At 43.2% G+C, this 24,336-nt stretch overlaps 1 protein-coding gene across 1 annotated transcript in view; it reads right to left on the bottom strand.

Moving 5' to 3' along the window:
* Nucleotides 1–24,336, bottom strand: part of EXOC4 (exocyst complex component 4) — a gene marked incomplete at both ends in the record, with an annotated part of 395,210 nt that overhangs the window by 194,804 nt on the left and 176,070 nt on the right. Inside the window, one exon of the mRNA XM_079535213.1 lies at nucleotides 7,790–7,886. Coding sequence (XP_079391339.1) covers nucleotides 7,790–7,886 — 97 coding nt within the window. The remainder of the gene's footprint in view (nucleotides 1–7,789; nucleotides 7,887–24,336) is intronic.

Raw genomic sequence — 24,336 nt, 5'->3', positions numbered from 1 at the left:
GTCAAAAATACCCCTTTTCCAGTCCAACATTAACTCTACTTGGAGAAAGCCCCATAATTATTCTTAATATAGTATGAAATCAGCATTTTTTTGCTGAATTTTTAACTGATATCCACCAGCCACACTCATAATCTCTTTGGGAGTGAACCAAAGGAGCAGATCTCATAAGGTTTGCTGGTGTACCTCAAGACTGGCTGTCAAGGCATGACTCAGGTCTTGTCAAGCAGTATTCAAAAGGAATAAGTAAGTCATTGAAAATTCCTATGACTAAATCTCTGCTTACACTGCAGTGAAAATAATAAGTGTTCAGCAATACAGGGAACTTTAATCATGCTGCATGAAAACGAGTTAAGAGCTAGAACTAAACCTAAACAGTGCTTATAGTACAAAATGAGCCAAAAAAACTTTGTTGGCTTGATGAACATAATACGTGTTAGCAGTAATTATTTATCACAGAAATGAACGAACGCTGCTCTCAGCTATTCAGTGCAAGTTCTTGCAAATGTCAAATTGCTACGCTGCTTCAGGTTATATTTCATCTGACAGAAAGGAGGAGCTGCAGAGATGTGAAATTTCTGACAGGCTGTTGATTTCCTCTATGGATGAAGCATGTTTGAAAACTCAAAACTTGACTGATCTGCTGGAGCACGTTCTCTGACAGACAATATAAAATCAATGCATCACATATTAAGAGGTTGGGGTTTTTTTTGGCATGTAAGAGTTTTTGTTTGCGTGGGAGGTGGGGGGAGATTGCTTTATTTTCTGTCATCGAAAATGAACAGCCTTTACCTTAAGGTTTTTATAAACTGTCATCTTTAATCAGACACACACAGTAGGACTGTCAGTTCTCATAAGGCATTGGGGAAACGAAAAAGAAAAAAAAGGCACAAAACGTGAAGCTGTTCCCCATCCTCTTCCTGTGCACGCGCCCTGTTTTTGAGATGGCCTCAGTCAGAACGAAACCTTTTCTTAGCAGTGTCACAACAACAAGCTTTGCTGAAATGTGTCTATAATTCAGCGATGCAGACTTTATGAGAGCTTGTCAAAGGGAAAAGAGTTAGGATTCGCCTGCAAAAAACGTTCATTCTTGCTGTTGACAGATATAAAGTACTAAATGTCAACAGCAAGGGACTTGTCAACTAAATGTCTGCTAAACACTCGTTAAACCAGGGGGAGAGAAAGCGGCAGCAGGGGGTGTCGAATTGCTCCCTTAAGATTTTGTTGCTTGCAATTGAGGTCAATTGAAGTAAACAGAGAATGTATGGGAAGTTGCATCAAGCACCTGCCACGCTCAAGGATGAGCATTAATGACACCAAAATAAAGATGGAAACGTTAAGCAGCATGGCGACTAAGGGTACCATAATCATAGAATCATGGAATCATAGAATTGCTCAGGCTGGAAAAGACCTTCAAGGTCACAGAATCATAGAATGGCCTGGGTTGAAAAGGCCACAATGCTCATCCAGTCCCAACCCTCTGCTATGTGCAGGGTCACCAACCACCAGACCAGGCTGCCCAGAGCCACATCCAGCCTGGCTCTGAATGCCTCCAGGGATGGGGCATCCACAACCTCCTTGGGCAGCCTGTTCCAATGTGTCACCACCCTCTGGGTGAAAAACTTCCTCCTAATATCTGATCTAAACCTCCCGTCTCAGTTTAAAACCATTCCCCCTTATCCTGTCACTATCCACCCTTGTAAACAACCGTTCCCCCTGTTTATACAGTCCCTTCAAGTACTGGAAGGCCACAATGAGGTCTCCCTGGAGCCTTCTCTTCTCCAAGCTAAACAAAGCCAGTTCCCTCAACCTTTCTTCACAGGAGAGGTGCTCCAGCCCTCTTACCCTCTTAGCAGCCCTCCCCTGGACCCCTTCTAAGATCATCAAGCCCAACCAGAATGAGAAGCAGCAGTTGAGATCTACTGATCTGAATCCCATCTGCCTTGTTGCATTGCAGAGCACTGTCTCCCTGACTCAGCAGGAGGACCCTGCCTCTCTTGCAGAAACAAGATTCAGATGAGCTGTGTGATATTTTCCCATCTCTTTGAAGATAAGGGGTATTTTCGACTCTAAGACTTAAGAAAAATTGTATTCATGACATCTGGACAGTTTCATTTTGAAGAGGCCACTGGCACTAAAAGTTTGCGAATAATGTGTACGTAACCAATTTACATCTGATTGTTCCTTCTCTGAACATTATTCTTTTGGAAATACAGACTTTAATGAGTCGGTATTACAAGTTTCATCTTCTAGCCTGAGTCACTATTGATTTCTCGAAAATTGAGTACTCTGGGCTTGATTTCAAAGCGCTAAAAACATCAGCTCTCATTATTTACCATTATCTGTGCCCTAAGATTATTTTCCACCTACTTCAATAACAATATATTACTCCTAGGCTGATAAAATGCCACACATTTTTCTTACCAACCCTGGTGCTATTTAACACACTCCCAACATACTTCAAGCAACGAATGAGCTAATCCAATTCACACACTCCTTCTGCTTACAAAAGAACACATTCTGCACAGTATCAGGCATTAATTTTATAGCATACCACTAGGAGGTATTACAGCAGATTTTAAAAGCACACGAGTTGTCTGTTACTACAGCTGTAAAAATGTGACAGTAACAAAAGGGATTATCGATGACACACCTCTGTTCTCAATTATATGCACAGATTCATTTCAATTACAGGTATGCAGATATGAACACTGCTCAACCACAATAGCATCTGACGCTCACAAAGACCAAAGGATTCATATGCCCCATAGGAATTGATGGTGACTTTGCCACCTCCTCCCAACATTGTGAAAACAGAGAACTTACATTCTAAATATGGCACCTTCGATTTTGACATATCCTGAATTAAACAGCAGCTTGACACAATTATTTCTGAAATATGGAAAGCTACAACATCTCTGCTAACATACATGTAGCTGGGTATATATTCTATACACTGAGCACCTCCCCCCCAAGGACAGGTTATCAGTGGAGTCTGAAATGTGACCTTCCACACTGGCAAGCAGATTGCCACCAGTTGGCGAGGAGCAGACTGGTATCAACAAGCAGCAAAAGAAAATTACTCTTCTCCATCACTACTCCCTGCAGCATTCATTTTACTTATTAGAAGAGCAATCACTCTTTTCACCATTAGCACAAATGAAAGAATTAAAAAAAACCTCATCCTAATATGCTACCGGTTGAAAAGCCGCTGCTTTAAATAATGGGGAAATTGAAATGAGGAAATCCATGCAATTGTCAGACTGAATCCATGAATTGTTAGATCTGCCTGCATACTGTTCTATTTGCCCTACCTCTGAGCAGTCCAAACCACCAGGAACCAACAAACCCTGCACTGCTTTGGTGCGCCCACACACCTCAGCATTAAGCAACTCAAACAACACCAGCAGGAGTCCAATTGGCTGTACTCCCCTCTTCCTCTTTTCCTTTTGTTTTGGTTTGCAAATAAATCAACATTTTGTTTCTCACTTTCTTATTGTCCAAGCTTGGAAACCAAAGGCAGAACACTGCTGGCAGGGTGCAGTTGCTCCCACTTGGTAAAGAATGCACTGCTGTACTGCTCAGTTCAGCCCTTCCAGAGCACTTCTTTACAAGGATACAGTTTTGCTCAGAAGTGATTGCTTCTTCCGAATCAATGAACACTGAGCTTTCTCTGCTGTCCTACAATCATTTTAATTGCTGCTTGATCTTAATGAAGTGTGGCTGGTATTAATAAACGGATCCCCTCGCGGCTTTAATACCCAACATCCAAACAATGTTCAACTGCATGAGCACCAGCAGTGCTTTCATGATTCAAAATGCCATCATCTCCTCCATCTCCAGCCCCTCCCCCTCAAGCCTCAAGACTGCAGACATCTGTTCTTCAATTGTCTGGTAATAAACATACTCTATAAAGCATATGTAAAATGATTATTACCCTGAAGAGCCAAGTGCCTTTCAAACGCCAGCTGAAACAAATAAACAACGGGGAAAAAACCCTCCACCAGACAAATGTTACAACAGACATTGCTCAGGCTGTTCCATATTCCACAACGTCAGGGCTTCAGCCTTGGTCCCACGTGCATCCATCCTCCAATGGGAGACGTTCATCCACACACCAATAACGCCAACACTGCCACGATCCAAGCAGATGCTGGTTAGCAATGAAGGATGAAAAAAGCAACTGGACTTCCTGGGTAACTTTTATACTTTGACACCTCCCGCAACATGTAATTAAGGAAAATCAGATGTGCGCTTCTCTTCAATTTATAAAAGCAATTAGTTTTCATATGTAGTTAGTAAAATCTATTCCCAGGAATCATCCGTGCTAGAATACCCACTTGTCTTGCAAAAACTCACTATTCATCTATTATGTGTGTGGTGGTGTCATTAAATCCTGGTAATTAATCTGGGGCTTAGTGAGCCTCAATTGTCCTAGTGGAAATAAGGGACACACATCCCAACCTGCGTGACAACTCATTTCCCAGTGCTGGCTCACTGCTCTAACTGGATTCAGGGAAAGGCAGACTTTGAAACCCACTTGTGTGTATTTGCCCTTCGACTCTCCATGGCTGTAAGAGTTTCTCTGAAAGAAGTTCTGTTACTGGAGACATGGGGGCAACGTACAGCCCTTGGAGTGCCTGCTGACTCCTGCATTCTTCTGAAAGGTCTGAAGCCAAGCTCAGTTTCATCTTGCAAACAAAAAAGGATCCAAAAAAGGCTATTATAACAAAAAAACTTAACTCTGTGACTGTGCAACTCTGATGCAACAGAAAATGACACTGTTTCATATTAGTAGTGCAAAAACAATGAATTCAAATGGATGAATATGAATGCTTTGGTTACAACTCTCCATCCAAACTTACTTTATTGTGCAGAATTATACTGCCCAGAGCCCCATCCAACCTGGCCTTGAACACCTCCAGGGATGGACGGGGCATCCACAGCCTCTCTGGGCAGCTGTTCCAGCACCTCACCACTCTCTCTGTAAAGAACTTCCCCTTGACATCCAATCTAAATCTTCCCTCCCTCAACTTCAAAGTTCTCCTTGTCCTTCTATTATCTACCCTTCCAAAGAGTTGGCTCTCTTTAGGTATTGGAAGGCTACAATGAGGTCACCCCGCAGCCTTCTCTTCTCCAGGCTGAACAAGCCCAGTTCCCTCAGCCTGTCTTCATAGGGGAGGTGCTCCAGCCCTACAGTCATCTTAGTGGCCCTCCTCTGGACCCTATCCAACACTAGAAGCCCTTGAGCTCCTAACAAAATCAGCTAGGTTGTATGGTGTTAAAACTTCTCTGCCAACATACTTATGTGAACTTGACAGAAATAAGAAAAAAGACTTTGAAATAAAATATTGATCTTTCTGAATTCAAAACAGATTCATTTCATGCCTATGGCACTGATGGAAGCCGATTGAGAGTAGCCGTAAGAAGTCTTGAAAGCAAATGGAAAATAAAACAAGTGAGAACTTCACACCTCTGCAGCAATTACCTCCTGGAGACCTCGACACTTAACATGATAACACCAAGAAAAGGGTGACAAAGATTTAACCAACAAGCAATGGACAGAAATAATTGCACATGTCAATATTTTTGCAAATCCCTCCATACTCAGCATTTCCAAGTGACAAGCAGCACCTTACAGACAATTTTAACAGGAAGCAATGAGTAAGCCAGTTTGCTGGTAGGATAGTCACTGCTTTGACTCCCATCAGAATCACAGCATCAAAGAATGGCCTGGGTTGAAAAAGACCTCAAAGATCATCCAGTTTCAGTCCCTTTGCCACAGGCAGAATCATCAACCATTAGACCAGGCTGCCCAGAGCCATGTCCAGCCTGGCCTTCAATACCTTCAGGACAAAGTATCCACAATCTCTCTGGGCAAGAAAGGAAGAGAATTCCACAAAGGGAATTATGAAAGAAAGAAATCCAGTGCTATGCTCATTCCAAATACGCTGCCAAAGTTGCAGATCGCAAGTTAAAACTAAGACTGTAAGGACACCTGTAAAGTATTTATTCTGTTGATGATTAAGGCAAGTAAAATCACATTTGTAAAGTTTCTACATTGTTGACCTGAACCCAAACTCACCCCCTTCAACAGTGAGAAAAAGGTAAGCTGGGTCACGGAGCGTTATCTTTCGCTTCATTCCGTTGTTGATGCTCCACTCAAGAAGCTAAGATGTTGCAGATGGTTGGTGAAAAAAAATATATTGCAGGCAGATAACTTAATGTTGATGTAACTATTTTTTATGAAGCACATTAATTCTGCTGCATATCTTGCAAGCTGGTATCAAAGGTGAAGTGTTTGTAAGAAGTGTTTTTTAAAGCACTCGTGTTTGACTTGTATGGCAAAAAAACCCAAACCAAAACAGAAAAAGAAATGAAGCAGGGAGAAAAATGGAAAGAAAGTATTTAACCAGTTTCTAAATCAATGTGGAACAACTCATCAATAAAAAGAAGAGCATTCCCACCCCACTCTGTGCTTGAAAGAAGATTGCAAATTCGTTAGAAATGAAGAGACTGAAGTCTGTGTCCTAGTGGCTGTCTTGAACAGCTCATCCCATCAACCACTCCTTCTTTTCTCACAACAAAATAGCTGAAAAATAAACATTATGTTCCAGTAAAGTAATTTTTAGCACATTTCCTTCAATTTAAAAGAGATTGGTGTTGATATAAAACGTGCTTATGAAATTATCATTATAGGCATCTTGCAATAAATAGAGAGCACGCAGATTTCCTTTTGTAAAGGAAAGATCTGAAACAGCCAACAAACTGTAATATGTCCTCAAAACTGGTGCTGTTCTAAAGATTACTCCAATATCTGATGTCATGACATCAGAAATATGCATTTGGAGGGATTAATGTACTTTCCCCCCACATTTTTACATCCCAAGAAGTAACAACAGCTAAGTTCTCAGCTACCAAGATGACATTCAGAATACTCTTGCTCTCAGGATCAGATTCCACTTTTTTATCTTTATTACTATTTTATTATTGCTTGGCTTTAGTGCTGAAGAATGCCCTGTTGCTTAAGTGAATCATGACAATGAGTAATACAAACAGCAAAGGAGGGAAATGCACTTTGAAGGTGCAAGCAGTGAATAGGGAAGGATGTGTGTGACATGCAAGGAACAAGCAGAGGTGAAAGACTGACATCAACTGAGAAAAATTTAATATTATTTAACTCTGGCAAAAGTTAGAAAATGTACTGTTAAATTGCAAAGTTAAAAAGAGCAAAATTAAAGCATCAGAAGTGAATGACTTGGTGAGAGGAGACTTATTACAGACTTGTTTGAAATCCCAGCCATCCTTGATAAGCTCTGAATTTCTATGATCTTAGCAACTGGCACAGCTCTTTACATCACACATTTAATTTCAGTCCATAGAGTACACTTGTTTATCAAGGAACGAACTTACCTTGCAGTTCATAAAGTATCCTTCTGACTTTTTAAGCATAATAGCAAGCGATAAACAATTTGTGACAGGCTGAAACGAAAAACTTCCCAGCTTGGGTCAATAATAAATGACACTGTTCAATGGATAGGGGTCACCTAGGCAAGCACTTCCACCTGAAGTGTTAGTTAATCTTGACAATGATGAAACAAGCATTGGCAACACACCCAACTGGTGTTTACTTTTTACATGTGTGCACAAAAACTTCTCCACAACCCACAAATACACACACGGTGCTGGGGCGTGTTATCTCAGAAGTCACAACATGCCCATAAATAAAATGGGTTAATTCTACTTATCCTAATTATTTTCATAGCAGAACTATGTAGAAAGCTTCACTTACCTGAGGAGTGGGTGAAAGATGATGGTGATGTTTCTGGCTCCTGGTTTGCAGACGAACTTGGATCCTCCACCTTCGATTAAATTATCATCTGGTCCTCCTGGAAAACAATACAGAAGTTGTTCAACAGAATCTGAACATCCCTTGATTTTCAGATAGTAACTGATAATTAGAGATTTAGCTTTGTCAGTAAGTGTCATTACGCTTAACACTAGTCTCAAGAGTCCATTTGGGGCTCTTGAGAGTCCATTTCCTACATTGAGCTTTGTAATTTCCCAGCAGAAGTCTCCATTGCCCAAACAAAAGTTGCATACAAACAGGCTCTCGTCTATGGGAAAAACAGATATATTGAGCTTGGTATGCTTTTGGGAAGTAAGATAAGCTCAGAGAGTAATTTATACACATTGAGCACAGACTGCGGGGTTTCAAGTGGCATGAAGCACCCATCTCCATGTCACTGCAGCTGAAGCAAAGCCACTTCCACCAGCAGCTCCTAACAGCGAGATACATTAAATCAGGATATTGAAATAGGAAAAAGGAGGAAGACAAATACTTAGCCTACATCTCCTAGAACTCTTGCATTTCCTGAGTGCAACAAAGACCACTCCTTACTCTTACAGAAGAACACACTTTAAAAGAACAGGGCAGATGCCTCTCACATTAGCATAAAAAAAATTACATGATCCTGAAATTAGCAGAAATTCATCATATAATGCCCCTGAGCTTTGGTCAAATTCTCTCATCGCAAAGCTCAGACAATCTTCTTGCCTATATCATCTGACAAATAACCCTATCAACTCTGTTTTTGGACTTGGGCAAAGTCACTATCCCAAATGTCATTAAGCCATTTTTATGTTGCATGTGAACTCTCCTTTAATGATTGAATAATAATTAAATACAGAACCTAATCACATTATTATGATAACTTTACAGGCAGGAAAATGACAAAGTACTTGAAATCATAACACCAACAGATTATTGAATTTTTTGACCCTGACATCCTTCTGCCTTAAAATGAGAAGAAGAATGTCTTCAAATTGGAAAGTGTCAGAGGAGGAGGAACAAAACCAACTACTAAGTGCCTCCAATTCTCTTTTCAAAGAGAAGTTTATGTGCTTTAGGCCATTACCTGCAAACAATCTATAAAAAATAATACAAACAAAAAAAACAAACGACAACAACAACAAAAAAAACCACCTTAATGAGCTGATTTAATTGGCTCTCCTGTTAGCAACTTCACAGCAATGCCCAAGGACTGAGCCGGTCACTGACACCAATTCTTTCACACCCTACAGCGGTCCCTCCGGGTCAGGATTGTTCTGTACAAGAACTCACAGTGCAGATGCAAACTCAAAGGTGTTGTTTCTGTGCCCCAGTGAGGGTGAAGATATTAAACTCCCTGTGGATTGGGCAAGGAAAACACGAAACAAGACGAATCAACCAGCTGACGTCAACAAGAGAAACAAAAGCAAGGCAAAGAAGCTCCCTGTTCTTATTAACTACACCATGGGAAGTTTACCTATACAGATACCACCCGATGCATTTTGGATGCTGTTCTATCTTGTTACAAGATCATGAATGTGTTTGGATTTGGGGGTTGGTTATAGATGAATCACAGAATCATTAAGGTTGGGAAGATCAGTAAGATCATCCAGTCCAACCATCAACCCATCATCAGCATGCACACTAAATCACATCCCTCAGTGCCACATCTACCCTTTCATGGAACACCTCCAGGGATGGCGACTCCACCACTTCCCTGGGAAGCCTGTTCCAATACCTCACCACTCTTTCTGAGATTTTCTTCCTAATATCCAACCTAAAACTCCCCATACAAACACTGCAGCAGGGACACGGTCCTTCTTGATGCTCTCCACATCAACATAAGGATTCATGAAATACAAAGGAACAGCAGTCTATAACACTTCACTGACTGCAATTAGAGAAAGCTCCAAAAAAAAAAAAAAAAAAAAAAAAAAGTTCAGGCACTCAACATTGAAAAAAAAAGTTAGGCACAAGTTGTAGGAAAAGAAAATTACCCATTTCCCCTATTAACGTCAGACTCTGCGATTCCAGGGGTGGGAAGATCTGTGTCTAAGCTGACATATTGAGGAATTCATCCAAGCGTGAACTACTGAGGCAGGAAGCGAGAAATCCAGGCTCAAATTAAGGAAGGGGTGTTATTCTTGTTACACCAAGTCACCCTGTGCTAATCAATATTATTGACTGGGATGAACTCCATAGCAAGGAATAAAGCCATATGTCTCATCTATTTGGTCACATTAGGTAAGATTTGAGAAGAACAGAACACCAGTACTGACAGAAAAATTTGCTTTTTTACCTTCTCCGCTCTCAGCTTTCAGTTAATAATAATGAATGTTCCATATGCCACATGGAGAATAAATTCTGTTTGCAGTAAAATATTTTACATCCAACCACTGAGATGCAAATCTTATCCCCAATGATACCCTGTAAATACCAGCAACACAGCACTGCAAGAGTTCTTGCTAACATCAGCAGCCTTACATCTCTCGATGCTGCTGTTGCAACCCTAAGAATCCTTCTCTATACCTATGCAGCCCAACATGAGCACAGCCCCATTGGCGCAGATCATGTCCCAGACCAACTCCTGAGCTGCAGACCTAAGACGTACTTTCATAGAAACACACTCTTATTATCTTTCCATCCTTACTGGTTTGCTCTATTTCTTGCATGGAGGTGAACTGCCATTCATACAACCTGAGAAGAAATCAATGGCTCTGTACCAGTTGGCTGCAGAGAATCATAATCAGATAGCTTAGGTTGAAGGGGACCTTAAAGATCTTCTAGTTCCAGTCCCTCCGCCATGGGAAGGGCTGCGGACCACCAGATCAGTCTGCTCAGCTGGCCTTGAATGGCTCCAAGAACGGGGCATCCACAGCTTCTCTGAGCAACCTGTTCCAGTGAAAAACATGTAGGAAATGATGGAAGTGGGGAAAAACACCCCTTCTTCGGTTCCTTACCAATGATTATCAGACAGGCAGTTTGCACGGTACATGGATCAAATATAAGCTAAGTAAGCAAACAGAGTATTGCTGGGCTGTCCCACATAAATGCCATATCCCCATGAGCAGACTACAAGGGAAGAACACGTTCCACTGCACGAAGGAAAAGGAGCTGTAAAGCCCACTTCCCAGTTAGCACTGAAGATTTTAAGCTGTAAGTGCCCAACTTTAAGTCATGACAGCTCAGTGTAAGCACTGACTACAGGACTAACCATCCACGCTCACTGATGTACAACATCACGATGTACACAGCCCTCCAACAACCATTGGGACTGAGCATACATCACTGCTTCAGCAACACCACATCACACAACTCCTTCATTTGGACTGCAGGGTTTTTCTTTAGTTTGAGGCAAGAAATTATAACAGCCGTGTGTCACAGGCACTAGAACAAAGCCTAAATGTTTCACAGCTGTCACAAAGTACTGCTGTTGTAGCCGTTCTTTGTTAAGAGCACCAGCTTGCTGATTTCATCTGCCTGGTAATAAATTACAAGAGAAAAAAAAAAAAAAAAGAAGAAAAACTTGGAGGTGAAGCAAAATTTGTCATACAGTTAATGGCATCCTCATGCTGTGCTAGCAATGAAGTGTGCCCACCTGAATGTCACTGTGAGTGGGAGTCAGATTGGTCCATTAGGAACACAGTTGAACGCTTCTGAAGTGGAGCCAAAAGCTTCGTGCTTCAGCAGGAAAAAAATGTAAGATTACCAAGAAAGCTAGAATCCCTGCATGCATATAAAGCCTGATCAAACACGAACATTGTGTCCAGTTCTCCATTCTGTTTGTATTTTACTGGGAGAAACACCGGCCATGGTACCTCTCAGGGACAATGCCACCTATGCACACTGGAGATCTCAAAGTGAGGATGGCAAGTGTTCTCATCAGAGAGAAATGCAAGGATCCCTCTCAAGATTGACAGGAGAGACAACAACCAGCATTCTGTTCTATCCAGCAAAAAAGGGTGAAGAAGGAAGGCATTTTTATTAATGAGCACCAAAGGAAGTCAATAAAATGCACTGCAAATTTGTGACAACATTGAGAAATCCATAGAATTTTCCAGGAAGATCATGCTTTGCTGATCCATTAAGTCAACACAAACACTGAAACCAGTCTTCAGCAGTAAGATTTATTCACTTACCTATCTATCTATCTATCTATTTATTTTTAATTAACCAGTCTTGTGCCTGGCCAATTCCTTTTGCCATTAAGTTACTCAAAGCTGTCTACCACCGTTTGAAGTACGTGTGCACTTACCCAGTTCACTCTTCTCAGAAAACATACTGAAAACACATGGTAACAACGGAAAGGATTAGCAGGGTTCCTCAGAAAGCATCTCAGTTTGTGCTTTATAAATGCATTAAGCTTCTTTAGTATTCCTGTATCTATTTTGTACACCGAAGCAGCAATGATGACATTAAGTTACATGCAGCACATCACACAAATTATGTCTCCTCATTTAAAGATAAAGCCCTGGAACACACTGCATGGAGTTTCCTTGCACTGACCCACAACCTTGCAATTGATGCAATTAACACAGTGATGGTTACCTCCTATAACCATGGACTGTCATATGATGGGAGAAGACTGAAGCAGGGAGAGGGGTCAGAATTACACAGACATCCTGTAATTTCCACATCTGTCAGGTTAACTTCCCTATCATCAAATTAAAATTAAAAAAAAAAAAAATTAAAAGAAGAAAATATTATCAATTTATAAAACAATAACAGCAAACAATGAAAAAAAACAAAAACAAAAGCAATGGAAAGCTCTGTTTGCCTCTCATAAGCATACTTTTAGAAGGTGAGATTTCATATATTTTCTGTATTCTACATCACTGCAGAGCAGCATAACACCTTATCAAACTGTTTTGGAGGTGTCTTAAAGCACTTCACCCTCAGCCCCAATACAAAGAATCACAGAATCACAGAACCACAGAATGAACTGAGTTGAAAAGGACCACAATGATCATCTGGTTTCAACCCCCTGCTGTGTGCAGGGTCACCAACCACCAGACCAGGCTGCTCAGAGCCACATCCAGCCTGGCCTTGAATGCCTCCAGGGACAGGGCATCCACAACCCCCTTGGGCAACCTGTTCCAGTGCCTCACCACCATCTGTGTTAAAACACTTAAAATGCACTTTAAATCCTATCAGCAACGAAGATTTTCACTGCATTTAGTGAATAAGTAATTTCCTTCCTGAAACATCCAGTAAACATCAACCAAGATTCAATGGAAACTACAGCCACCCAAAAACCCTGAGTGCTGTCAGCAAATGCAGTCAGATCTTTCCCAGTTACTTCTTCCCCTTCAACTGCACTGGCACAGGACAACTTCATTTACTACTCTACGACTGCAAACTTTTCAGCTAAACAAGTCCCAGGCACGTAGTGAACAATTCTTCTGCACCTCTCTGTGATCAAAGTGCCTTTCTTAGCAAGCCACTTCACGTTAATCTATGCAGCCATAAAAAGAATCAAAAAAACAGGCTTTGAAGCCACAACAATCAAGCAATCAACACAGCTTGCTAATCAATGCCACCTCCTCCATCCTAAGCATCAGAGCAAATTTTGATAAGAGAAAAGGATTGGGTGTTACGGTCCTTCCCAAAAGTTCTTGATTATTGGGAGATCAACAGAATAGCTATTACCTGCATATCATCTTCAGGGTATGGAAATAAAAACGTTCATTTAGCATCAAAGGAAAGAAAGCCTGAAGACAGCAAAGCAGGTTATTAGAAAACAGAGCTCAATAGAAAAGAACAATTGATCTGCGCTACTGTGGAACAATACGTATGAGGTTATATAAACCAAGTCTCTTGCTTTTTCATTTCTGTACATTAGGGCTCAATTGTCTCCCAACTACACCTCCTTAAAAAGCCACACATGAGCACCAAGTTCTGTTTTCTCTATGCTGATTCACAGCAGTGAGTCAATGGATTGCTATTTATCTTCAAGTTCTTTATATAAAGAAACAGTCACGATTATCTTCTCCACAGTTCTTTCACATGCCTTGAGTCATCAAACCTACCTGCATTCAGGTCCTTTTCCAAACTACTTTAGGATACTTGCTTTTGGAGAGCCTGCTGCTCTGCATATTAAGAAACAAGACACGTAACTTTCCTACAGGGATGAGGAAAGGGAAGGTGCAGGATCAGGTCTGCTCTCCAGACCCAACTTTTCATCCTTCCACTGAAGAATCCAGCGTCCCTAAATTAGCATTTGGGAGTGCTTCAAGCATCTAGACCAGCAATCCTGTAAGTAGTATGATGGAATTTAGGCAAGTTCTCCTCAAAGCCAAGAACTATTCAAAGGAAAAAATATTCAGCACCTACTAGTAGGCCCAAAAGTGCCCAGTTGCCTCTGTGCTTTGATGCCAGCCCTACAGAAAATAACCAGGAAACTTCCAAATCCAAAGACCCTTCCCTTTGAGCAAACACAATCTTTGAAGCCTTATACTTTTATTTAAAATTCTGTTTGACAGACAACATTGAAACACAACAATTCTCCATTAGTGTAGGTCAGTGTGAGGTTAATGCTTTCTGTTTCTGAGCCATGTTCTCTTCCCTCCTTGTTGGACTACTGTGAACCAGCAGCTATGGGGCCAGCAGTGCATCTGGAGCTGAAACTCAACATTACAAATACTACAATAAAGGTCGTTTATAAGTAACTGATACAAAATTCTTCTGGAGAGTCCTTCAAATGCCAACCAATCTAAGATGGCAGAGAAAAAAATGAGAGGTTTCATTTCTAGTGGCACCTGGTGGATTATTTTAAGCAGACTGCTCTGCCTACTCCTATTTATGTTCTCTCTGTGCTCTTCATCACAAATTGCTATGGAGACAGCACTACACAACTAGGGTAGGTTGGCACTGGGTGACATGGTTTAGTGGTGGCAATGGGTTGATGGTTGGACTAGATGACCTTACTGATCTTCCTACCTTAATGATTCTATGATTCTAACTACTGCTGCTGACAGCAAAGTACCTGTCCATAGTCACCACACATGGGGTTCCTATTCCCTCTTGCAAGAGGAGGGAGGGAGGTGAAATGAACCTGGAAAAAAAAAATTTCTATGTATTATCAAAATTGACAAGAGTAACCTTCAGCCATTATGTTTGAGGATAGAAGCAATTGAAGAAAACAAAGAAAAGACTGTATTATGTTTGCTTAATTACATATTCTGTTCTAATCATGGCAGCTGGGGATTTCTAGACTAGGCCATCAAGTGTAGGGAACTCATGTTTATAAACATGAAGGCACCTTCTACCCAAACCGACAGAGATCAGAAAGATGATGACACTGGCACTAGAAGAGATCCAAAATCAATGGAAATTAGGTGGCTAGCTACTTGAAAAACACTGGTTGTCAGTCCTTGGGCAAGGACTCTGCAGTAGGAAAGGAGCTCCCAGTTCCCAGTCTGTACATCACTTGTGACCAGTAATAACACTGTGCAGGAGATACCAGCACCAGTGCACATCCACCCCAAATCACACAGACCGCATGCTTACATCTGGTCAGTTAGCCTGCCAATATTTCTCTTCTTTGACAGAAAGGTGAGCTGAGAATTAAAAAGAAAGAAATGTGAAGGGGAAAAAAAAAAAAAACAAAATAAAACAGGAAACTGACCTTTAAGGTTATGAAGTACATCACATTTCATTTCTGTACTATTCCCTCAACAGTTCTCCCAGAAGCAGAGCATGGGGTGATGCTCTCTGATAAGGCTGCAGAGCAGCTTCCAAACTAACAAGCTTTCACTAGAGTTCTGCAGAAATCCAAGCAGGATCAAGAGCAGATCTAGATTCAAGTCATGGGACCGATGGCCTTTATGACCATGATCACGTTTCCAGGTTTCAGTGTCCCAAGAATGGAACAGACCTAGTGACTCCAGCATTCTTTTGATAAAGTTATTTTGAAAAATGCTGTGGACAGAATAGCAAAGGTTTCATTCCCTGTTTTTGAATTTAAGCTTTCCATTTAATAAAAAATGAACTCAACTGACCAAATGGACTGCCAGTAGTTTGTGACTGCACCAGCTGTTCCAGTCACTGCCTAAATCTCTCCCTGACACAACGGCTTTGCTTGCCTTTGACTAAATGCCATCACCCCTCAATTGCTACGTACCAGGCTTCAGTACAAGAAGCTGATTTGGATGCAGTCACATAGCTGATGCACAGACATATTGTTCTGCTGATGTTCCCATGCCCAATCCTTTTAGTCTCCCCTATACTCCCTTGTCTGAGATCCAACACCATATGCATTTAAATAAGTTGTTCTTTAATGTTTCAAAACCTGATTTATTAGTTGCTCACACTCCATCTGCCTTGAAAAACTGCTGCATGCCTTCAGTTTCACAGGCCGTACAAAAGGTTGAGGTACAATTTGACTCTACTTTATCATTTGATCAGTGTGTCAGCCACATACGTGAAGTCTTCTTTCGGGTACTGAATTTGTTAAAAATGCAAACCTTTCTTTCTCCTTTTCTTTCCTTCCCAAGCCAAGGAACACAGCAGCAGCCACTTTGATTAATGTATTTGTCAGCTTACATATTTGCTATTTGGTTGCTTTCCCTAAAACTACTGCATGCAGATATAAGCTCTTCCAAAGCATGGCTGCAGCACAAACCCCAATTCAACGCCAGTAAGCATGCTAGAGCTAATGAACTGTGATTACTTACACGCTATGCACACTTTTGAACTACTTCCTTCTGAAAGATTTCTTTATTTTAACTCCTGGATTGGAAATCGCCTCAGATGTGCATTTTTTTTATTCTCCTGACATGTTTTCTTACAGTTTTAATGTCAGAAGAAAAAAAAAAAGAGCAAGCAAGCAAAAAGCAAGTGAAATAAGACAAAGACATGTCTTGACATTCAGTTCATTTACAGTTTTATATTCCAATAAACTGTTTAATGCCAACACCACCCACATTTCAACTTCTTTTTTCCAACTGAAAAACCCATGGCAGTAGTAGACAATGGGAGTTCTAAGAGATGCAGCTGGCAAACATGGAATTCACTGTGTAATACTGCAGACTGCTGCATCTCAACTCATCTCCTGAGATGGAAAAGATTTACCAGCCCCACTTACAGGCCTCTTACAAGAAATAATGAAATAAAAAAGAGCGTAAAACATTCTACAACCTAAAAGAATTACAGGAATGCAAATATACAGAGAAACAGGTTTATTTTTTAACAGAAACAGAAAAAAAAAAAAAGGCTCAGAGAAGTTAATGGCTTAGGAAGGAGGGCCTGGAAAAGAAGGATATGGGAGTGCCATCTCTAGACAACTAGAAGAAAAGGAGGTTAGCAGGAGTAGTTAGCATGGGTTCACCAGGGGGAGGTCATGCTTGACCAACCTGGTAGCCTTCTATGATGTTGTCACTGGCTGGGTGGATGGGGGGAGAGCAGTAGATGTAGTCTACCTTGATTTCAGCAAGGTACTTGATACTCTCTCCCACAACATCCTTACAACAAAGCTGAGGAAGTGTGGGATAGATGAATGGACGGTGAAGTGGGTTGAGAACTGTCTGACTGGCAGAGCACAGAGGGTTGTCACTGGCGGTGCAGAGTCCAGTTGGAGACCTGTAACCAGCGGTGCTCCTCAGGAGACGGTGCTGGGTCCGGTCTTGTTCAACATCTTCATCAATGACCTTGATGAGGGGATGGTGGCCACCCTCAGCAAGTTTGCTGATGATACGAAGTTGGGAGGATTGGCTGACACGCCTGAAGGCTGTGCTGCCATTCAGCGAGACCTGGACAGGCCAGAGAGCTGGGCAGTAAGAAACCAGATGAGGTTTAATAAATGAGGTTTAACTCTACAACAAATTGTAGAGTCTTGCATCTAGGGAGGAATAGTTGCATGCACCAGTACAGGCTGGGGGATGACCTCCTGGAGAGGAGCTCTGCGGAGAGGGACCTGGGTGTCCTGGTGGACGACAGGTTGGCCATGAGCCAGCAGTGTGCCCTCGTGGCCAAAAAGGCCAATGGCTTACTGGGGTGCATTAAAAAGAGCGTGGCCAGCACGTCAAAGGAGGTGATCCTCCCCCTCTACTCTGCCCTGGTAAGGCCTCATCTGGAGTACTGCGTCCAGTTCTGGGCTCCCCAGTACAAAAAAGACAAGGATCTCTTGGAAAGAGTCCAGCGGAGGGCCACGAAAATGGTGAAGGGCCTGGAGCATCTCTCCTATGAGGAAAGGCTGAGTGAACCGGGTCTGTTCAGCCTTGAGAAAAGAAGACTGAGAGGGGACCTGATCCAGGTCTATAAATATCTAAGATGTGGGGGGCAGAGTGGTGAGGCCGGACTCTTTCCAGCAGTGTGTGGAGACAGGACAAGGGGAAACTGCCAGAAACTGCAGCATAAGAAGCTGCACACAAACGTGCGCAAGAACTCCTTTACGGTGAGGGTGATGGAGCACTGGAACAGGCTGCCCAGGGAGGTGGTGGAGTCTCCTTCTCTGGAGATGTTCAAGACCTGCCTGGATGCCGACCTGTGCGACCTGCTGTAGGGAACCTGCTTTGGCAGGGGGGTTGGACTCGATGATCTCTGGAGGTCCCTTCCAACCCCTATGATTCTGAGATTCTGTGAATGGAAGCTGATGAAAGATTCAATGCGAGTTGGTATAATGTGCATGCAGCCCAAAAGGCTGACTGTATCCTGGGTTGCATCAAGAGAAGTGGGGAAAAAAGGTTGTGGGAGGTGATTCTGCCCCTCTACTCTGTTCTCACAGGACCTCACCTAAACTACCGTATCCAGTTCTGGAGCCCTCAAAACAAGGAGGACACAGAGCTGTTGAGGCACGGCCAGAAGAAGGAAATGAAGATGATGAGAGGGCTGGAACGCCTCCCCTGTGAGGACAGGTTGAGTGAGCTGGGAGTCATCAGCCTGGATAAGAGAAGGCTCCGAGAAGACCTAACGACGGCCTTCCAGTACCTGAAAGGGAACCTACAGGAAAGCTGGGGAGGGTCTTCTTTCAAGGACATGTAGCAAAAGGACAAAGGGAATCGGCTTTAAACTGGAAGAGGTAGATACTAAAAAGAAATTCTCAATTGTGATGCACTGGAACAGGCTGACTGAGTTTGTAGATGCCCCCGCCATGGAAGCATTCAAGGCCAGGCCTGATGGGGCTTTGAGCAGCCTGGACTGGTGGGAGGTGTCTATGACTGTGAGAAGGGGTCTGCCATCACATGCACAGAGAGCAGCTGCACACGCAGCTTCCATCTGCCCTGCGCTGCAGATGGGGAATGCATCACCCAGTACTGCAGGGAACACAGGTAAGGGCTGTCAGCAGCAGCCAAGCCAGGGAGGAACCCACAGTGTCAACCCCCAGCAGAATGCCAGAGCCAGAGACAGGGCCTGGGGTTCCTTCCTGCTCCTCTGCCATCCTCACAGGTCCTTCTGCTGGGAGTACTGCACTCAACAGACCGCAGTGACAGCTTCAGCAGAAGACACAACCTGCGTCGTCTGCCAGGAGACCGTGAGGAATGGCTTGTCCTACCACACCCTGGTGTATCCAGCGTGCATACATGCTGGGTTCCTCTGGGGCTGCATCCAGGTAGGAACCCTCCTCTCATCCCGCAGGCTCAGCACCAAGCACTGCTCATGCTCACCCTGCTTGTGCTTCTCCTGCAGAAAAAAACATGGAATGCTGGCAATACGTGCTTCCAGTGCCCCAGTTGCAGAGACAACACAATATTCTGCACTTTAATGTCCAACACGGGGATCCAAATCTCAGACAGGTTGGTGTCCTTCTGCCAAACCATGCAGATGAGAAGGTACAAGCGCTGGGCCTGCCCAGGGAGTGTCTCGGCAGGCCTGACCCTTTACTGTCTCACGAGCACACACTTGAGCTTCCTGGAGAAACTAAAAATGGCAATGGGGTGGATGAGATGGGATAACCTTGGATCTGATGCTGGGGCCTCACCACTTTCCCTCCCTTCTCTTGTAGAAGACTATCATAGGACAACTACAGTGCATACACATTACTCCTCCAAAGACACCAGCGTTGTGATGCCATCAAGTGCCTTTACCCTAGAGGCGGACGACAGGCAAATATAAGGGGGTGAGTTACCACAGCAGCTCTCTGAGGCTCCACAGGGGATCTCAGCTTCAGCACAGGCTGGGGGATCAAGGACTGAGCACCAGAGATGTGCTGTGCCGGGCACTCCCTGGCTTGGCTCACTTGGTCCTCACGGCCACAACCCCTTTGCTTCCCCAGGCCCTGGCAGCTGCTCCTGTGCAGCTCCTGCGCTGCTGAAGGCACCCACCGACAGTGCTCCCACTTGAATGACACCACAGCCACGTGGGAGTGCGACAGCTGTGCTGGCCTGGGTACCGGTAAGAGGCAATCAGTGCTCAGGGCAGCTTTGCCAGAGTCTCTCTGCCCTAGGAGGGATGACAGCCTGTCCCTACCCGGGGCTACAGCTTCATCCCGCTGACCTTCCTGCCTCCCCTTACAGCCTCCAGCACCCTCTTGGAACTTGCTGGGCCCAGCACTGCCAGCCAGGAGGGCCTGCAACCATCCCACAGCCCCCAGGAACCAGAGGAGAGCAGGTCCAGCCCCACCAGCCTTAAAGCATCGGGGCCACCACACAGTTCCCAGCTGCCAGTGCTCAGCAGTCAGACCAGTGAGCTGGAGACAGAACATGGGACAATCTGCTCACATTGTCCTGACCGTTAGGATGCATCTGAGCTGCAGCAAGCACACCATGGCAGCAGAAGTACAGCGGCCCCAAGAGCTGAAAGCAGCTCACACCAATCCACCAGATAGGGCAGATCAAGATCCTCCAGAGCAGCCACAGCGGCTGCACGGAGAAGGCATGCCAGGTAGTGGAGAACATGCCGCACACGGAGATGCTCCCCACTGCTGTGTACTCAAAAGAGAGCGGACAGCAGGGCAAAAGAAGTTCTACCCAGACTGTTAGAGGAAACCTGCTGTACAGGGGGAGCTGGACTGGATAATCTCCTGAACTGCCTTCCAACCGCTACTATTTTTGTGACTGATCAACCGTATGCAGCTGATTTGTCTTCCAAAATGCTTTCCAATATAGCTGTCATGGACTTGTTCTCTATTTATTATTATTTATTATTTTAATAAATATAATTTTACCCTTTATTTAATTTAATCTTTTGAGAAGTCTTGAAAATGTTACAAATCTTGTATGTGGAGACAAGGCAGAACATATCCCACTTCATTATCCAACACTGTTCTGCCTCTATGTATTTACAACAGTAAAATAGCCTTATTCCTCATCTGTGCATACACTAGTGTGAATTAATTCATTTTCCAGCAATATGCGGAATGATCCCCACTAATAACATGGCTTTTCCCCAAGCGAACTGAAATGGATTGTCCATGCCAGTGCACAAAACACACAAAACAACTTCCAGCTCCAGCAGGGATTATCAGATTGCTCAGAATATGACCTGTCAGGCAGCATTTTTCAACCTGTTCATCCATAATCTCTTTTAGATGGGTTTCCCCACCTCCTTATCCTGCCTGCTTTGTTTTGCCTGAAATTCAATCAAAGATGAATTAGGTTTTAGAAAACAACCAACACTGTGGCTATTAAGTTGCACTGGAAATTGTAGACCTCTGTGTTAATTTTGCTATAGCTTTTACTTCTTGCATTTTAATGCAAAATCGCTTCCCTCTGGAGACTGTCACTGATATCGGCATGAAATTGCAAGGGGCTCAAATTGAACTCCAGCACCAACAAAAAGGAGCTAACTGAACCCGAGCACACATTAAGAATCGCAGGAAAACAGCTGGAACTTAATCACAATTCTCTCAAATGCAGCCTGGGATTTAGAAATGCTGTTATTCTAGGATATGACCCTAATATAGTGCTTAATCAAAGCCACTGCTAGCACAAGAAACAACCCGGTGACTTTAATAAAAAACAATTTCATAGGAGTCAGTGTGTCGGGATCACTCCATATCTAATATAGGAAACTCTGGAAAGGAGAATGACCAGCCTTTGCTGTATGTTTCTGTACCTTTCTGAAGACATGACACTTAAGATTTCTCCTAAATTTTGACCAGAGAACTCATATTTGCTCTGATTTACAGAACTCCATTAAGAGTTCTCTAAATTACCATTTTTATTTGTTGCTGCTGTTGTGCAGTAGCAGTAAGAAAATCATAGAAGGTACACATTTAAAAAAGCCATTCAAGCAGCAGTCATTTACTTATTTTAAAAGACCTTCATCAGCAACAACAGCCTTTTCTGTACTGATAGCATCCTGACCCACTGAGTGCCAAGCCAAGTCCAGTGGCTGCAATTTGGCATCAAGGTGGGAGAGGAATGGGCACAAACCCAAGTTATTCCCATGTCAAGATGTACACTCCCTAAGAGTGGAAGCTGCTTCTTGCAGCAACGCTGAGAAGCCTGGACAACAGCATTTCCAAGATGTGTTCTATCATCTGTAACTGCAGTCTGGAAATCCAACTTTCTCTCTTTAAAAATAGATATAAGACGTTCTGCATCTGAAAGGAGTAAAGGAGTACGAGTTCAGAGGTCCCCCTCTGCTGTGGTCCTAACCTTTCTGCTTCAAACAGCCACAAAACTTACTTTGAAAACTACTGTTCATCAAGAAAAATCAGAGGCAGAAGAATCCTCATCTGATGGGGAACTGCTCAGACAGCACTTTCCCCCCTATTTTTCCCCTACAAGGGCTACTTACGAGTGAGGAAAGCAGCCAAGCTCCAACACAGGAAAGGAGCTGTGTTATTCCGAGTGACGCTCAGTAATACAAAGGGTCCCACAGCACAGGAGAAACTGCAGAGCTAAAAGGTTTCCCACCTCCCCCAGAATTTCAAGATCTATATTACACTCCTACAGCAAGGTGCTGTGCCGCAGGGCGCAGAGAAAGAAGTTATCTTTTGGCACCAAGGAATGGGCAAGCACGGGTCCTCTGTGGGTTCTGCACTCCAAAAGCTGATGGTGAGCCCAAGAGTCCAACAGAACACTGCTGAGCCATCGCAGCGACACTCCACACCCCAACCCATGGCTTTTGATGTAAATCAATGCACTGACATCAACCAAAAATTGCCTGCTCTACAAGGAGGAATTTCCACCCTTTTCAAAGAATCACAGGATCATTAAGGTTGGAAAAGAACTCTGAGATCATCCAGTCCAACCATCTACCTACCACCAATACTGCCCACTAAAACATGTCCCTAAGAACCACATCTCTACTTTTCTTGAATGCCACTAGGGATGCTGACTCCACTGCTTCCCTGGGCAGCCTGACCAATGCCTAAACACTCTTTATGAGAAGAAATTCTTCCTAATATCCAACCATTTAATAATGGGATTTTTAGGTATGGCTGATGTTTGACTCAGCTGTCCAAGAGCAGAGAAAATCAATGGGTGAAGCAGGGAAGGTGACAGTGTGCCTCTTGCTACCAACCAGCTGATGGAGTGAAGATTTCCCCCATTTACACACACACAAAACTCAGCCATATTTGAGCAGAAGAAGAGTCTGGAAGATCTAAGGCTGGAAATCATCAGCCTCTGATGACCACCTTTGCCACTGAGGCTACAAGGCCTGTCAACAATTACCCCTGAGTCAGACATAATGTAAAACAGTTTTATAGCATTAAAACAAAGCTATGCTCTCCAAGCACACCATACACTAAGTGGTTAAACCAATGGTTTTGCCTGTAGAGCAGAATTACAACGAGGACTTTGGTTGTAGAGGTTAATACCTGCTAAGATCCCTAACTGGCAGAAATGTGCAAATAGCTGTAATGCTGTAAACTCTGCCAGAAGACTGGTGCCCATTACTAGAATGCAACGTGACATGCCTCTCACAGGATCACTGCAGATGAAGGTGTAAAAGCACCTGCTCTCTTCTGCTGCCAAAAGATGACAAAGCCCTTCAGTGCTAGGCTGCTATGCTACCACTTAACTCAAAGACTGCAGAGGAGAATGGTGGAGAGAAGCAGCTGAAGTCAGAAAAATATCGTACAAACATCCATTATTCTAAAAATAATGGGTTTCTGAACAAGATTGTCACGGCTGCTACTTTTGTTGTATGCACCACACCCCTAAGCCAGGCCTCCAAGCAACCCACTGCTATTTTTACACTTTTCTTTGCCATGTAACATCCTTCCCAAATGACAGTTTTAAATGCACCCACGCTCAGTGGACTGCTGCTTTATACTACACACTTAAGCACTGCAGCGTACCCTCCTTTTCCAGCCATCCTGTTGAACTAATTCAAACTATTACCAGCTTTACCTACAAGAAAAGATGCTACCAGCTTCAAGGAGAGACAGCTACAGTTTCACCAGGGGAGGAAATAAAAAAATAAAAAAAAAAAGGCAGCACAAAGAAGCTAGTCTAACAATGAGAGAAATGTCAAGAAATAGAAATGTCAAATCCCTTAGGGTGGATTAAAAAAACCAACTCCAGTTCATCTGCAAGCAGTGTATTTTGTAATGAAATTACACTCCATAGTCTTCCCCTGGGGGAAACCTGCTCCAACTAATCAGACTGTTGTTTTTT

The sequence above is a fragment of the Tetrao urogallus genome (assembly GCF_951394365.1).
Source record: "Tetrao urogallus genome assembly, chromosome: 1".
NCBI classification, from domain to species: domain Eukaryota; kingdom Metazoa; phylum Chordata; class Aves; order Galliformes; family Phasianidae; genus Tetrao; species Tetrao urogallus.
The sequence above is the reverse complement of the archived record's forward strand: the minus strand, read 5'-3'. Positions and strand labels throughout refer to the sequence as shown.